Source organism: Sinocyclocheilus grahami, unplaced genomic scaffold, assembly GCF_001515645.1.
Source record: "Sinocyclocheilus grahami isolate Dianchi unplaced genomic scaffold, SAMN03320097.WGS_v1.1 scaffold344.1, whole genome shotgun sequence".
Lineage (NCBI taxonomy): Eukaryota > Metazoa > Chordata > Actinopteri > Cypriniformes > Cyprinidae > Sinocyclocheilus > Sinocyclocheilus grahami.
In genome coordinates this window covers 731909-747089 of record NW_015505523.1, presented here as the reverse complement: position 1 = coordinate 747089, position 15181 = coordinate 731909, and the positions used below count along the sequence as shown (strand labels likewise).

The following is a 15181-nucleotide window of genomic DNA, read 5'->3' as shown; positions in this document are numbered from 1 at the left end:
ATACTGTGGAAACTATGCTTAATTCTAATACAATTTTATGTATTACATGTTGTTTTACAAATATTAAAATGCAGATGAACTAAAAATGTGGTTGTAACTAATTTTGAGAGACATTTAAACAGACATGGGTTATAAAAATCATAATCAAATAAATGAACAGAGAAGGTTCCATTAGCACTGAAACTTTATTTAGGATTATGCACAAAACTGACAACTGTAAATCAACCAAAAAGCACACATAATAATCACTTTACACACAAGACACTATTTCTTCCTCAAATTTTTTTTATTGAATATTCTGAATAAACCAAAATTGCTCTTTGAACCTCTGCAAAAAGAGAAAAAAACCCAACCCCTTTTAATTTTTTTTTCATTTTCAACTAAACATTACTCCGAATCAAATACAGTAGTAAACTGAAATAACTATTTACATATTGAGGTCAGGGAAATTCTCATAGTAAATTATGTTCCATTAATTATTAATAATTTACAATCAGCCCCAATCCTGGATTTAGGGAATTATCAATGACTGAAAAGGGTTTTCCCTTTTTTGTGTAGGCAAAACAAAAAGTCATTCATAAATTAGTATTCAACCACCATTCACCAAAAGTCAGAACAAATGTCTCATTGAGAACAAAAAAACAACAAATTCAAAATCTTTTTTTTATCAATACTACACAAAGAATACCAAAAATATCTTTATTTATAAATTAAATTATACATATACATTTACCCCAAACGTACATCTTTCACAGTACATTTCATTGGGCATTCACATGGCAAAAAAATACCTGAAATGTGCAGGCAAATACAAAAATGTATTTAAAGTGACTAGCTGAGGTCCCGGCCCCAGAGCTCTGCAATATAAAAATATCCTTCTTTACAAAACACAAAAGACCAGCTTAAGTAACCACAAAAAGAGGTGGCTAAGGAGCAGCATAGTTAAAAAATAATTGCACTGGTTTGTGATTCTCCTTCTAACTTAACCTGAACCTCCTCTTTTACCGTTGGTGCATCTGTATTGTCCTCAGAGGGCTCTTCTTTAATACTGGAGCATGACCCCTCATCACCCTGCTCTTGTTTTATGAAAGCTGTTAAAGGGTTTTCTGTAAGCATTTTATTGGGTGAGGGTGTGCAGTCCACAAAGGAGGATGTCTACAGAAAAAGGGGAAGCATTTAAATTGACTAAAGGAAAATTAAGATGGAAAGTTTTTTCTTCACACAAGTCTTTACACAAAAGCAGATTACTTATAAATACAGCAGTTTCAGCCATGTGACTTCAATATGTGATGCATGATAAGATGCCATTATCCAAATCAACACTTACATTTTTGTAGTCTTCGTAACATGAGGGATGATATGTCTAAAAGAGAAGGGATAACAATTTAAGCGTTTTATCAAACACCAAAGCCACAACATTTGATCTGCTCTTTTAATTAGTGGATTTCTTACCTTTTCATCGACTCTGATGGCATTCTTCAGATGCCACTCTTCCTCTTCCTCCTCCCAGTACATCTCAAACTGCTCCTGGCAAATCTCACACAGCTGAGGAGAGAGAAATAAAGAAATCTTTAATTTCGCACAATTTTTCTAATACTATGAATTATCACAAAGTCTGTGTACATCGTCTAACCTCGTGAACGACATCTGCTGCAGCCTTTACGCTCTGGAACTCTCTCTCTTTGGCTGCTTCCTGAGTTTTCTGTACAACCTCTTCATGAACTTTTTCAAAGAACTGACTCTTTGCCCTCTCCTCAAGATCAGCGATTTCCTCAAATTCAATCCAATCCTAAAAAAAAAAAAGAGAACATGTTTTTTACCTCCATTTTCAAGAGGTCATTTACGTTCTCAGTGACAATTTTCTGACAATATACAAAATTAAATTAAAAAAAGAAATGACAAGATTGTTTCCAGCTTACCGTCAGACTGTAGTACCACCGACGGTGTGTAACTTTCTTACTGATGTCCTTCTCTGAACGATTCTGCCTGTAGTGCCAGTCCAAATGATCCGCATACACATCTGTCTGAGATGCAGTAAAACGCATGCCACAGGAATAGCACTGGATTCCTGTATAGAGTTTGGTGATAATGCTGTCGTGTCTCCTAAATTACACAAAACATCTGGTGTCATTAAGTCATTTTTCACTGTCACACAACAATAAAAGTATTTCTGTCAGATTCACTTGAGTCTAAATTCCAGAGAGTATGTAGATACTATATGTACATACAGTTTCATGTCCTCCAAAACAAAGCCAGTCATATCTGGGACACTTTCATCTTCCTCTTGTTCCTCCTCCTCTTCCTCTTCAGGCACAGATAAAGTCTGACTTGCTGAAGTAGAGTCTAAAATAGATTTATAAATCTTTAATTAGGCTCATTTGAAATATAAGACTACAATTGATGCAATTCAATTGTCCAACAGTAAGAAATTAATAATATTATTAGTAAGAAATAAATCATATTAATATAATACAGTATGCATACCAGTCGTTGAGTCTGTTTGTGCAGGTTTTATTATTCCAGTGGATATAAGTTTTGACAACAGATCGTTCACATCTATTTGCCTCAATGACTCGGGCTCAGGCTGCTGAAACTGGGAACCTGAATTAAAAAATCACTTCTTATAATATAGGTCTAAAATAGACGTCACAATCAAAACAAACAGCAGTGCATATTTCTGTTTCAGGATATGTGAACACGTAAAATAAAGACATTCTTACCAGGCTGGAAAGATATTTGGTTTGGTGGCATGAAGGGTTGAGCTCCCATAATCTAAAAATTCACAAGACAAAAACTAAACTTTAAATTTCCATGCTTAACAAAAAGAAAACTCTTTAAATTTCAAAAGTGAGTAAGGAATATTTACAGGCTGAGGAACATTCCCAACACCTGGACCAGGGAATGGAGCAGGTCTAAATGAACCTTGGAAATCCGATGATGTAGGGCCTGTCACACTGAAGTTAGATGCTTGAGAAACATTTTGCTGCATGGTAAACTGTTGGGCTGGGCCACCATACGTGTTCATGGGTGCCATGTTGAAATTAGGAGGTGGAACAGCAGGGTTTATCACAGGAGCTTGACCTTGAGTTTGATCATATATTGTTGGCTCCTGTGGTCTCAGCTGGTTTGGAATATTTGGACCGCAGTATCTTGGAGGACCTTGTGGGTCATATCTTGGCATGACAGGCGGTGCATCAAATATTAAGGGTTCAGGCTGCACCGGGTTCTCAAAGTGCATCCCACCTGATGGACTATCAAATCTAACTGCACCCTGCTGTTCATCATAATTCATTAGTCTAGCTGGGAACCGTGGTTCCTCGTATCCTGGAGGACCATGTTGCATGTGAGGATTATCGAACCTTGGTGGATTAACAAATCGGTTTTGGTGCATTGGGTGGTCATAATGAATTGGGGCTTGAGGGTCAAATCTCACCATGTTGTGAGGCTCTGTGTACCTCACTGGCCTGTGTGATACTGGTGGGTTGTTAAATCTCACAGATCTTTCATGGGCTTTGGGAAATCTTTCAAACCGGGGAGGGGCATCAAAGCGATGTCCAGGAAACCTTACGGGGCCACCAGACCCATCAAATCCCCCTGTACTGCCTTCATACCGAGGAGGAGGAACATAAGGTCTTGGAGGACCATCTAACCGTGGCTCTCTCATGTGGCTAGGTGGCCCATCAAAGGGAGCTTGAGAACTCTTATATCTATCAAATCGTTGAGAAATATTTGGTCCATCATGCCGTGGCGGGTTCACCTGTGCCATAGATCCTTCTGAGGTGTGCGTTGGTGTATTCCCAGGAGATTCATCAAGGTTTTGTCCACTTCTTCCCAGTTCCAAGAAATTATCTTGCATTGAAAGACCCTCTACATTTATAGGACCATCATCTGGACCTGTACCAGAGTGCACACTGTTGGGACTTTCAAAACGTGGGCTGATGTCTCCTGGTTGTTGATCCATTTCAACTGGAGATGATGACCGTTCAAATGGCAGTCCTGTGGATTTTCCAAAGGTCCCGTCTAAGTTGACTGGACTTGGTGAATTTCTGAATGTGGAACCTGTACATGGAGGAGGCCTGTTGGTTCTTCTAGGACCTTCGTGGTCAGGCTTTATGGCATCACCAGACATTTTATGCACTCCTGAGCTTTCACTGTATTGTTCGGCCATTTCACGTTGAAGCTGATAGAACATTACATCCAAAGGTGACTGGCCCTCTTTTTGCACTGTTGAGATGGACAATAATTCAAGTTTAGACTATCTATAAAACGCCAACATCATCAACAACCTAGGGCGTGTTTAAATATTACATGCCATGGTGAAATTGTAAAAATAAATAAATAATTTTTAAACTTTAGGTAATATTTAAAATGCGCTACAACTCACATACAGTATTTACAAACAGGACAAATCTCACCTGGACGCTGAAGCTGTGTTCTTCTCAACTTAGATTTATGCTCAAGATAAGAAAGCTCTGCATCAGACATGGCTCCTTCTTGTTTCTTTTTTGATTGATATACTCCCTCATCACACGATTCATCCCAAGAGTCAGAACGCAGTCTTTCCTCTTGATACTGAAAAAGTTGGTTTATTTGATGGGCTACATTGAGGAATTCGTCACTGGTTATTTCACCATCAGCATGACTTTTGCTAGCCTGAAATGAAAAATGTCCAGTTTAGAAATATTGTAAATTAATTATGTATTAGAAAGGAAAAATTGATTCCAAAACTACAAAAAGATATGGACACACCTTTCTTAAAAGGTCCCGTTTACTTGCAGAATTAAGTGCTTCTGGTATTTGTATGTTGCTATCAACACTCAAGCGATGCTGTTTAGGTATACGAGGTGTGGACGGTCTTTGATTAGTGTTCCATGTCTTGTGTCTCTGGTTGACTAGTCGTCCGTGTGAGAGATCTGAATCGGACTGTTTGGGACTGTAAAGGCAGTTTATTAATCTGATTGAGGTTAAGTGTTCAACAATAGAAAGACAAATGATGTTTAAGTATTGACATTTAAAAGATGAAGCCACTTACTGTTTATTCTCTTCCCATCCACTCCTCCATCTCTTGCTATCTTTTGTGTCTTTATGCTCTGCAGGAGAAATTCTCAGCTGTGGTCCATCTTTCTGATCAGCAGCTCTATCATCAAGTGGCCTTTTTGATCGTCTTGGTTCTGGGGCACTTTTCTTGGCACGTTCATCTCTAAGACTCGACTGTGGAAAAGCATCATCATTATGTGAATGTTTACTTATCCTAGCCTTTCCAGACTTGGGGGGTGGAGTAATACTCCTGGTTTTTCTCTTTGGAGATGAACGCCTCTCTTTTCTTTTGGGAGAATGCAATGGTGGTGAACGGGATATTGACCGAGACCTTTTTCTAACATTTGCTTTGTTCACTTTAATTTCTTGTTTCAGAAATGTCTCAAGTCTTTCATGCTTGTTTAGAGAGCCATTTATAAGCTTGCCCCTGGTGCTGCTGGACTTCTGATGATCCAAGTTTTTAACACCTTCATCCCTATCTTTCTTCTCTGAACTTCTTTTCTTCTCTCGGACATCATCATCTTTTGAATCGGTCCTGTCATGCATCTGCTTATGTAGCCTTGGGTCCTTCTTATTCACTTCAGCAGTTTTTGAATGCTCAGACTCCATTCCTCTGGGTCTGACAAGGATGCCTTTTCCAGATGGTGACACCGACTTGGATTTAGGCTTTTCCTCAACTGCAGAGTTATCCTTTTTTGGAATCCTCAACTTCTCCAACTTACTCGGTCTTTCAGCTGAGACTTGTCCTCTTTTTTCTGATGTAGTCGGAAAGCCTGGTATGATCGGACTCTCCTTCTTATGCATCACTTGTTCCTTTGCATTTACAGTTGCACCAAGTCTGTTTAATCTAGGATCTCTGGTTGCCATTTTTTCTGATGGAGCTGGAGGCCAAGGTTTGGTCTGTAGTGCAGGAACCGTGTGAGTGACTTTTGGTGAGATATTGAAACGTGCAGGAGCACCGACATGGTGGTTTGAAGAAATAGCAGGACTGGTAGCCTTGAGAATTAAAAAAAGGGAGCAATTCTGTGTTTTAGTTATATCTAAAGCAGTATGAAGAATGTTGGTCAAACTGCATTGGACCAACTACAGCTCCAATGCACTGCTGTTACATATCACTTGTGCTTGGCACATCACAGAAAACTAGTTTTATACTTTTAAAAACTGCAAATATTAACATGCAGCGCTTTCTAGTTTGACTTGTTATAAAGCACATGACTTTTAAACTCACCAACTGAGCTTTCGTTTGTTCAAGTTCAAGCTCTATCTTCTTTTGTTGAAGTTCTAACAACTGCTTTTGCTTTGCAAGCAACTGTTGCCTTATCAATTGTTCTTGTTTCAGGCTCTGAGCTGGAGGTTGTGGTGCAGGAGGCTTCGGAGATGTTTCTTCAGTCTACGCAAAGAGAAAAGCACACATTTCAGATAAACCATAGCTGTACATTTCTTCCCACCTCTAGGAAATAAAAAAAATAGCTAGAACTCCTTAAATGCTTACCGGTTTTAAAAATTTTGGGTTGACATGTATGCTGGCATTCACATTTGGTGGCAATGGTTTTATAGGCCAGGCAGGATCTATTGAGTTCACACGCACATCTACTGCATATAGTTTCTTCAAGGGGAAAATTTCATCCCATGTGGAACGCAATTTGAAGAGACTTTTTCTAGTGGCCTCATCCACCTAAAGTGAAGCAAAAGGGGGGGAAAGAATATCTGACTCCACTATTTATTCTCAAAGAACACTGACAAAACTACATAGATGACCATTCAAAAAAATTTAACAAAAATTGAAAGTTATTACTATTAAGGGATGAAATAAACTAATCAAGTTAAAGGAATGAATTAGCACAATGCAGTATTTTAAATGAGGACAAAGAGCACATGACGTTCAATCAGAAGTAACATCATGGACACAATTTCAAAGAATTAAGTACCTTCTCAAATACACAAATAAAGGAATTGACTAGGTTCTTAGCAAACACTTCAAGGTATTCCCCTCCAACATTCTTCACTATGGAATCCACTAAGTACAAAACTGGAAGCTTCTCACCAGGAGGTGCCTAAAGTGATAGAAAACTGACAAGTTTAGAAAACAACATGGGAGAAATACACAGCTACATAAAATTAGAGTTTGATTGTTGAGGTTATTAAATGGTTGACGTTGGATTAAAAATACTGGCACAGAAAACAAAAATCAAGCACTTAAGGGGAAGTCCACTGCTTGTGGAAAAAAAAAAAAAAAAGAGACCGTTCCTCAAAAACCAGATCCATCAAAAATCAGGGAAAAGTTTCTCCGATGCAGGAACAAAAAATAAGGAATATTTTAATTTTTTTTAAATTCTTCAATGTTCACTCGAGGCTCAGTCCATCAAGAAAATAGTTTTGTTAGGTTGTCAGTACAAATCAGTTTCAGTTATTGGCATCTTTTTTTTTTAGCAAGAAGCCCAAGTCCTTTAAAGTGGGGGAGAAAAAAAAAATAAAAAAATAAAAAGTTAAAGCTTTTTCACTTGTATTTTTTTGTACTTGACCAGGAATTCAACTCCGGGATCCATTTAAATTCAAGTTTAGATTTGATCTTCATATTGGGGAGAAAAAAAAAAATGAAACACTTCTTGGTCTTTACATTTTACACAAGTCCATAAAAAGATTTTTGACAAGTTGTAACCAACATGCCCCAGTGCAGAGAGTAGAACAGTTTTAGTAAAATCCTGTATTTTTTTAATTTATTTTTTAAAGTAATTTTTACACTTTCAGCTTTGGAATGCCATTAGAATGGACACTGCACCAATGCAAATGTCTTTGTATTAAAGAGCACTTAGATTAGAATGAAATCAACATAGCAAACATTACCACAAAAAATACACTGGGAAATAAAGACAAAAGAACATTTCACATAGTTTATTGTCACAAGTTGTATACCATTTATTAACATTGCAGTAAGGAATGGAAAATTATTCAGCAATCTAACACCCCAAACCCTTTATAGGTTCAAGTACACAGAAATTTGAATGGCGCACATTTGTATTAAAAACTTTAAATTCAGGCGTGCTCGTTTTCACAGAGCAGCCCAACACGACTATCCGAACTAATGCAAGATTTCAAATAGGTTGCAAACATAAACAAGGATATGAAAACTTTCCACGAATTTCCCCAATAATACCCATCCATCCGGCAAACCACGTGTACCAGCTGGTGACATGACATAACTACAGCCACGAGTATGCAAAAACTTACTCCTGATTAATTGTTGGTATCAACACGGTGTGTCTTAGCACCTTATATTTCTAATCAATTCAGAATTACAAAGTTGCTATGCAAAGTACACAATCAACTACACAACGACGATTAATCGGGTCGCTGCGCGGATTACAAATACGGAAATGTTGTATCTTTCCTATCTAGGGTTCATATGGATAAATTATGATTAATAAAACCATATGCAATTAAATTACATTAATATCTATATTAACACTGAACAATAAAACGTATGTTCTACTGTAACATTGGTTTAAATAAATAAATAAATAAATAGCGAATACTGTATGTGAAGCCACCGGGCTGTTATCATTATACGATAAGCTTATTGACAAGGTAAAACATGGATTATTCACTCAAAGCCAAATGCGTCAACAGTAAGTCCGACTTTATGAGCAGCTGTGACCCAACAAGCAGATAAACACGCTGCTGCAACTGGCCTAATTAGGGAATGTGAAGTGGTGTGACTTTTCCGAGCTACAAAAACATTAGATTCTGATTGCTTTTAAAATAATGGCATGATTAACTAAATACTAGTTAACGACAACATAGCATCAAAACATGTTTTACGTCGATTTATTTTGGTTAGCGACCTAGTCGCGCAGCCGCCATGTTACAGGCCTCATGTCATGTCGTCGTTTAACTAACTAGCCGCACTCGAGCTAAAAGACGATGACGGAAACGAAACAAAAATAAATCTATTTTCATAAAAACCTTGGCAATTTGTGCTTCAATTATTGCGACGATATCCTTGGTGAACTGGATGTTTTCTTCGGCTAGAATGGTGAGCATGTTGATGTGCGGTTTGCTGTTGAAAGTCAGATCTTCCAGCGAGGACTGATACTCGCGGCATGCGTCCTCCCTCGCGCCTTCGTCCGACATCTTTGAGCCGTTGAGTCGCCACACAATATAAACTATTATACAAACATTAACTGCAACACAGTCCTCTTAAACATCTGTATTTCCTCTTGGTTTCCTCTGTACGTCGAATGTCGTGCTGTAGCTCCTCGCGTCTTGCGTTTAAATAACGATATTTTCTGCTTGGATAACGCGTTGCAAAATGTCCGTCGCACTTCAGCGGAGACTGCGCGTCATCTGAATGTTTTATAGTTGAACGCGCGTCACTGCTTCCCGATTGGCTGCGCTGAAACGCTCGCGTTTGATTGGGCGATGAAGACTTTGCGCTCAATGCCATTGGTCAAAACAGAACTATTATTTTCAAGAAGAGCCTATCAGAATTAAATAATTCAATAAATCAACAAAAATCACAACAGAGAGTACAATGTCGTCATCACCTTGAAAATGAGAAACTGTAGGATAATTTGCATAGAAGAGAGGTTCAGCGGGTTCAATAAGCTGTAAGAACATATGTATGGAAATAGGCCTACCCATCACTACCTGTCTGGCATTTTAATCGTCTATTTAGAATACAACAAGGTTGCTGAAGTATTGGTAGACGTGACGCTGAGCAAATTGGACACGATTTTATTGGACAAACCTGTTTTTTTTCTTACCCTTTTTATTATATATTTTCAAGTCAGAACTTTTATAATTAAACATCTTTCAAACCTTTTAAAAAAAAACTTTAAAAAAAATTAAACATCTGTTTAATTATGATTACATAATATAAATGCATACGAATATACAATTCTGGGTATGCATTCACTATAATAATAAAAACTGTAATTTTTCCATAAACATTTATAAATCATTCAAACAGCAGTTTATTAACAATTACAAAACTGTTTATTTACAATTACAATTACTAAACAAAACACATATTGTAATTCATCTCACTTCATTTTAATTCAAAATGAATTTTCAAAAAGATCTTTGGACCACTCATTTACAGACAAATTACAACTTGCATCCTGCATGTCAGACTTGCCTGAGAAACTCTCAGTAGACCCAACAATCGGCATCTGATCCACCTTTTGTCTTTTATCCCTTAACCTCAGATCTATGATCTTGCTTTTAAATTCACATTGAAATTTTCCGGAGCACAGTGAGTCTACACGTTTTTGGCTTCGCCTGGTCTTCTGTCCACATGAGTTGTTATAATAAGAAACTGGGGTGGATTGCAAACATGGTGAAAAAAGCAGAGAGCCCGAACCTCCAGGCTCTGATGTATTGACATTCCTTGGTTCATTGCCTTTAGAAATCTCTGTCACATCCGAAAGGTTCATGTACATACTGCTCTCACCAGAAGCAAACAAGTCTACAGAGCAATTGTACTTCTCTTCATGGTCATCAAACACAATACGTTCCTGCCTGACTTTGCAATTTACAGAATGGACCTCACTTTGTGCACAGTGCCTGAAATATTTGCCCTTTTCATGGTTTACTGAACAAAAAGCCACGGAGGGTCTGCTCCTAGTTAATATTTTTCTTTTTAAAGCAAGTCCTTTTTTGTTCGACAACCTGTTGCTTGTAGAGCAATTAAATGCACATGTAATGTCAGGACTAAAAGGAATCATCTTTTTTGAAGAATTGGTAGTGCACAAAAGAGTGGGAGTCTTATGGATCTCAGCATTATTCATCTTAGTTTCAAGAATTTCTGGATAGTCATTTTCATTGTTCTCATTCCAACTTATGTTGTTCACATTGCACATTGGTGAGGAAAATTTTTCGCTACAAAGAGTCATTGGTATAGCTTTTGAGATGCTTGCTGAATTTTCAGTCAGAGAGCATCTATTTTGCACTTGAATCATTTGATCACTTTTACCTGAACTGAGCTCCTTTGTGTCATGTATCTCTGATAACGGAGGCTCCACGCTGACAAAATCTTGTAAGCTTTCGGATAAAGGTGTGTCCTCTAAATCAAGACTGTAAAGTGACTTCTCATGTAAAGGTGCATCATATTCTTCCCTGGTTTTAGCTCTTACAAGGCATTCGGATTTAGTTATTTCAGTATTATTTCCACAGGACAAGGTGCTAAGTGGACTTATAGTGTCACATGCAGTGGAACTGTTCAAATGCACTGATGATTCAAACATGTCACAGCTCGAGGAAAAAGATTTCCTGTGACTCTTCGGTGTTTCATTCTTCAGTTCATCCTGTATACAATTAGCATGCTTCAAATGACTGGTGTTGCTTTGGGAAGTGCATTTACATGTTCTTGTCTCCTCGTTCTTTGGTGAAAGAATATTACGATCACAGTCTCTGGACTGCTGTAACACATCATTACTTAATTCTTCCGGGGGGAAACATAACCCAGGTGATTGCCATGCGCCTGAGAGTGTGAATCCTTCATTGCTGGGTTGAGAATCCAACTTTGCACATGATGGAGGAGTATAATCAAAACTGAGTTCATTTCTTTGAGAACTTTGTGAGTCTTTCTGTTGTGATGGACAGATACTGTTGGCAGAGAGAGAATTTTCTCGCAGGAGGTTTTTAAAATAACCAATTACAGTACATCCCATCGAAGACTCACATGGAGAAATGATCTGGCAGGCCACTAACTGTCCAGACAGCGAAGAAGTGGCAACATTATGAGGGACCTGTTAGGAAGGAACAAGAAATGAGCAAAATTAATAAAAAGAGGATAATCCAGCTCCACCCCAAATTAAATGAAGACATACTCCATACCTTCAATCCAAAAATGACACATCTTCCTATAAAGCAGTCTTCCACAGCTTTGACAAGGAGTAGTTGAACAGTATGTGTGCCTTCAGTTTTCTCCAAATCAATACATCTGGAAACATCACACTTTATATCAGCAATGAATCAACAGAAATGTTTATTCAAGATGTTAAAAATTTGTAAATGCTTTAAAACACACCTTTGAAGGCCACCAGCAGTAATGCCAAAGAAGGGATTTAAACAGCCCCCGAATACTGTCACACCAAATATGTCTTGGTTTCTGGACACTTTAAATGACAGTCTGTATCTGTAGTCAGTGTTTTGTAAGTCACAAGTGAATCCACATCTTCCACATATAGCCCTAAAGATAATGATTCAGTAGTTATTCATAATGTTCAGATACTTTTTAAACAAACACACACACACACACACACACACACACACACACACACACACACACACACACACACACACACACACACACATATAATAGTAATTTTGTTATAGCATCAGTAATTACACATAATGATACATTCGCAAAATACATTTAAATTACATTCAACATAATTTGTAATAAAAAAATTACTTAATTTTACAACGTACCTTTTGCTTTCCTGACTTAATCGGGATAGACAGCCTTTGCAGCATGGATACACAAAACAAGAGTCTTGCAGAGAAAGTACCGTGCAACTCACCAGAGCCCGTTTGTTGCTCATGAGTGCTTAAAATACTGGCAAGGTTTACAAACAATGACCACAATACCATTATTCTCTCCAAGGAAATGCAAATAAAATGACGACTCAAATTTTAAATGACTTTTTAAATATTTTTAAAATGAAATCTATTAAAGACATACAACAATAAAGAAAATGATCTCGTGAAAAAAGACCAGAAACAAAAAAGTGAGCTTCAAAATTTGACTTTCAAAACAAGCACGATTCTCTTCCTCGTTCTACTTCCTCTTGGTTTTATGGCGAGTTGCAATCTTTGAGCATATCGCCACCTACTGTGCTGTTATGCGCAACAGCAACAACAACAACAACAAAAACGCAAAATGAATACAAACATATATATATATATATATATATATATAAAATAAAAATAACAGGATAAAAATAAAAAAAATAAACAATAATAATAATACATACATTAGGGCAGTTATATAACTTTGAAAAGCTTTAGGATTTGTATTGTTTTTATTAGCTTCTTATTTTGTGATCTCATATTAGAAATGGTTTCAAAGTATATTTTAAGATCAGTGTTACAAAATGTAATATATGATGGTTTCTTTTGAATTACTTTTGACTTATGTATATAAAACTTTGCTAAGATAATTAACAGATTAATAATATAAATATGTTTATCAGAAAAAAGATGGGTTTTGATAACAAAGTAAAATATCACGAGGTTCTAAATTAAGGGCTTTGTTTAATTTTTTTGTTATGTCTATTTTAAAGTCAACCCAAAATGAAATAGAAAAAGGGCAATAGAAAAATAAATGTTCAATATCTTCAACAGATACATTACAAAAGGTACATTTATTATTATTATTATATTAGTTGACATTGTTCTGTCTCAACTCTGAAGCCATCAGAGCCCGGGTAGCTCTCTTCCTCGTTGGTTTCTCCCTCGATTCTCAAGAAGCACAGCCTCATCTACCGTGCAACAATAACTTATATGCTGCTCTGTGGAGCTTTAACTAAAGATAAATTACGATCAATTTCAAACCTTAGAATTGCATTATCATTTCAGGTTTAAATGAGTTAAAGAAATGTATTCAAGGTACTTTGTGATCACGTTGATGGAACAGGACTTTACTCTGAGCAGTGTGCATACTGCAGATATCATGTCAGTGTTGCGAGATAGATGAGTGAGACGAGTGATGGCTGTGGTGGGAATTTTAATCCATCCAAATGAATCGAAGCTTTTGAATCACCAAAAGTAAACTCGATACCTCGGATTCTATTTGATCGTGCTATAGTAAATCTTTAATTAAGACGGCAAAACGGTCATTTATACGGGAGACATATATACGAAAAATATGAATCATGGGAGTGATGAGAACGAATCGTTCAGTTAAAAAATTCGCTCATAAATATGATTCACTAACACACACACACCACTAAAACAAGAACGACATTTGAATATTATCTTTATTCAATATTATATTCAACATAATAAGGATAAAGGCGTGTCAACTGGCCGTTTTTTATATATGATTTAGATTTTTTTTAAGCTACAAGGATGTGATATTGTATACAGTCACTGGAGGAACCTCGACTCTGTAGACTTGTTTCCCCGGGACAATTTTGTGTGCAAACACCGCGGGCTCTTTGATTTGGTTGTTTTTTGTTTTGTTTTGATTTCTTAGAATTGCCATTAAATATGAATTTACATTAACAAATTTTGTATAGACGACAGGACCAATGAAATATCACTTATTCAAAGACTTTACGACGGTTTTATGTAAATAGCTTTATTCTGATAAATGCTAGCTCGACTGGCTGAAATAACGAGAAATGCCAGTCATTTATTTTAATTCATTAATATGAGATTGTTTGTGTGGAGCGACGGGAGGTAGCAACACAACAGCTAGCTTAACAAAATATTTGATTTTATTTATATTTTTAATCAACCAAAGCATTGAATGTAAAGACACTGCTAGTAGTCGTTTAATTTCTAAATGTGATGACTACTTCAACGACAAGAAAGATTTATTTGGGACAGCATCGGATTGTAAAGACAAAGGGGTACGTTAGATTGGTTGGAAATCTGAAACTGTGTTGTGCTTGTATTGATTGTGTACGTTTCCATAGTTTTGTTCACAAACTTGGTTGACATGGAGCTTTTAATGGTTCACTGTTTAATCTTAACGCATGGAAGAACTGTGTTTAATGTACACAAATAAGTAAGCGAGACTTTAAATGAGTTCCCGCTGAAAACAATAGCGTTAAAATCACAAAGCTTTTTAATGTTGAGGCTATAATTCGTATATTTTCAGGGTGAGCTTGTTTTAACTGCATGTTTTTGCATTTGTTTGTTTTATGGCAGATGGGAAATGTAAATATTGTTGTCACTAACGGGTATTTTTTTTTATTTGTGTAGCTTAGTTCTTGAAGATGAGAAACCACATACACGATCAAGTCGCATGCATCAAGCATGCTCCTCTGCAACAGATATATGTCAATGATAAAAACCATTGTGTTGCATAATAATTTAGTGGAAACTGTGATACTTGTTTCAGGATTCTTTGAGAACAGAAAGTTCAAAAGAATAGCATTTATTAGAACAAATATTTTGTAACACAAAAAAT

The 15181-nt window shown here is 36.7% G+C and overlaps 2 protein-coding genes across 2 annotated transcripts; both read right to left on the bottom strand.

The window, feature by feature from the left end:
• Positions 1–166: 166 nt before the first annotated feature.
• LOC107548175 (pre-mRNA cleavage complex 2 protein Pcf11-like) lies at positions 167–9373 on the bottom strand. Its single transcript, XM_016228754.1, has 16 exons — positions 9001–9373; positions 6966–7091; positions 6530–6712; positions 6266–6427; positions 5033–6033; positions 4750–4933; positions 4416–4653; positions 2867–4224; positions 2721–2772; positions 2485–2601; positions 2229–2343; positions 1920–2103; positions 1634–1789; positions 1453–1545; positions 1328–1363; positions 167–1155 (listed from the first exon to the last, which is right to left on the bottom strand). The coding sequence occupies exons 1-16, from the start codon at positions 9166–9168 to the stop codon at positions 943–945; spliced, it is 4386 nt and encodes a 1461-aa protein (XP_016084240.1). The 5' UTR covers positions 9169–9373; the 3' UTR covers positions 167–942.
• Positions 9374–11473: 2100 nt separating this feature from the next.
• LOC107603284 (DNA damage-induced apoptosis suppressor protein-like) lies at positions 11474–12833 on the bottom strand. Its single transcript, XM_016296045.1, has 5 exons — positions 12472–12833; positions 12068–12229; positions 11875–11980; positions 11720–11786; positions 11474–11643 (listed from the first exon to the last, which is right to left on the bottom strand). The coding sequence occupies exons 1-5, from the start codon at positions 12582–12584 to the stop codon at positions 11474–11476; spliced, it is 618 nt and encodes a 205-aa protein (XP_016151531.1). The 5' UTR covers positions 12585–12833.
• Positions 12834–15181: the final 2348 nt, after the last annotated feature.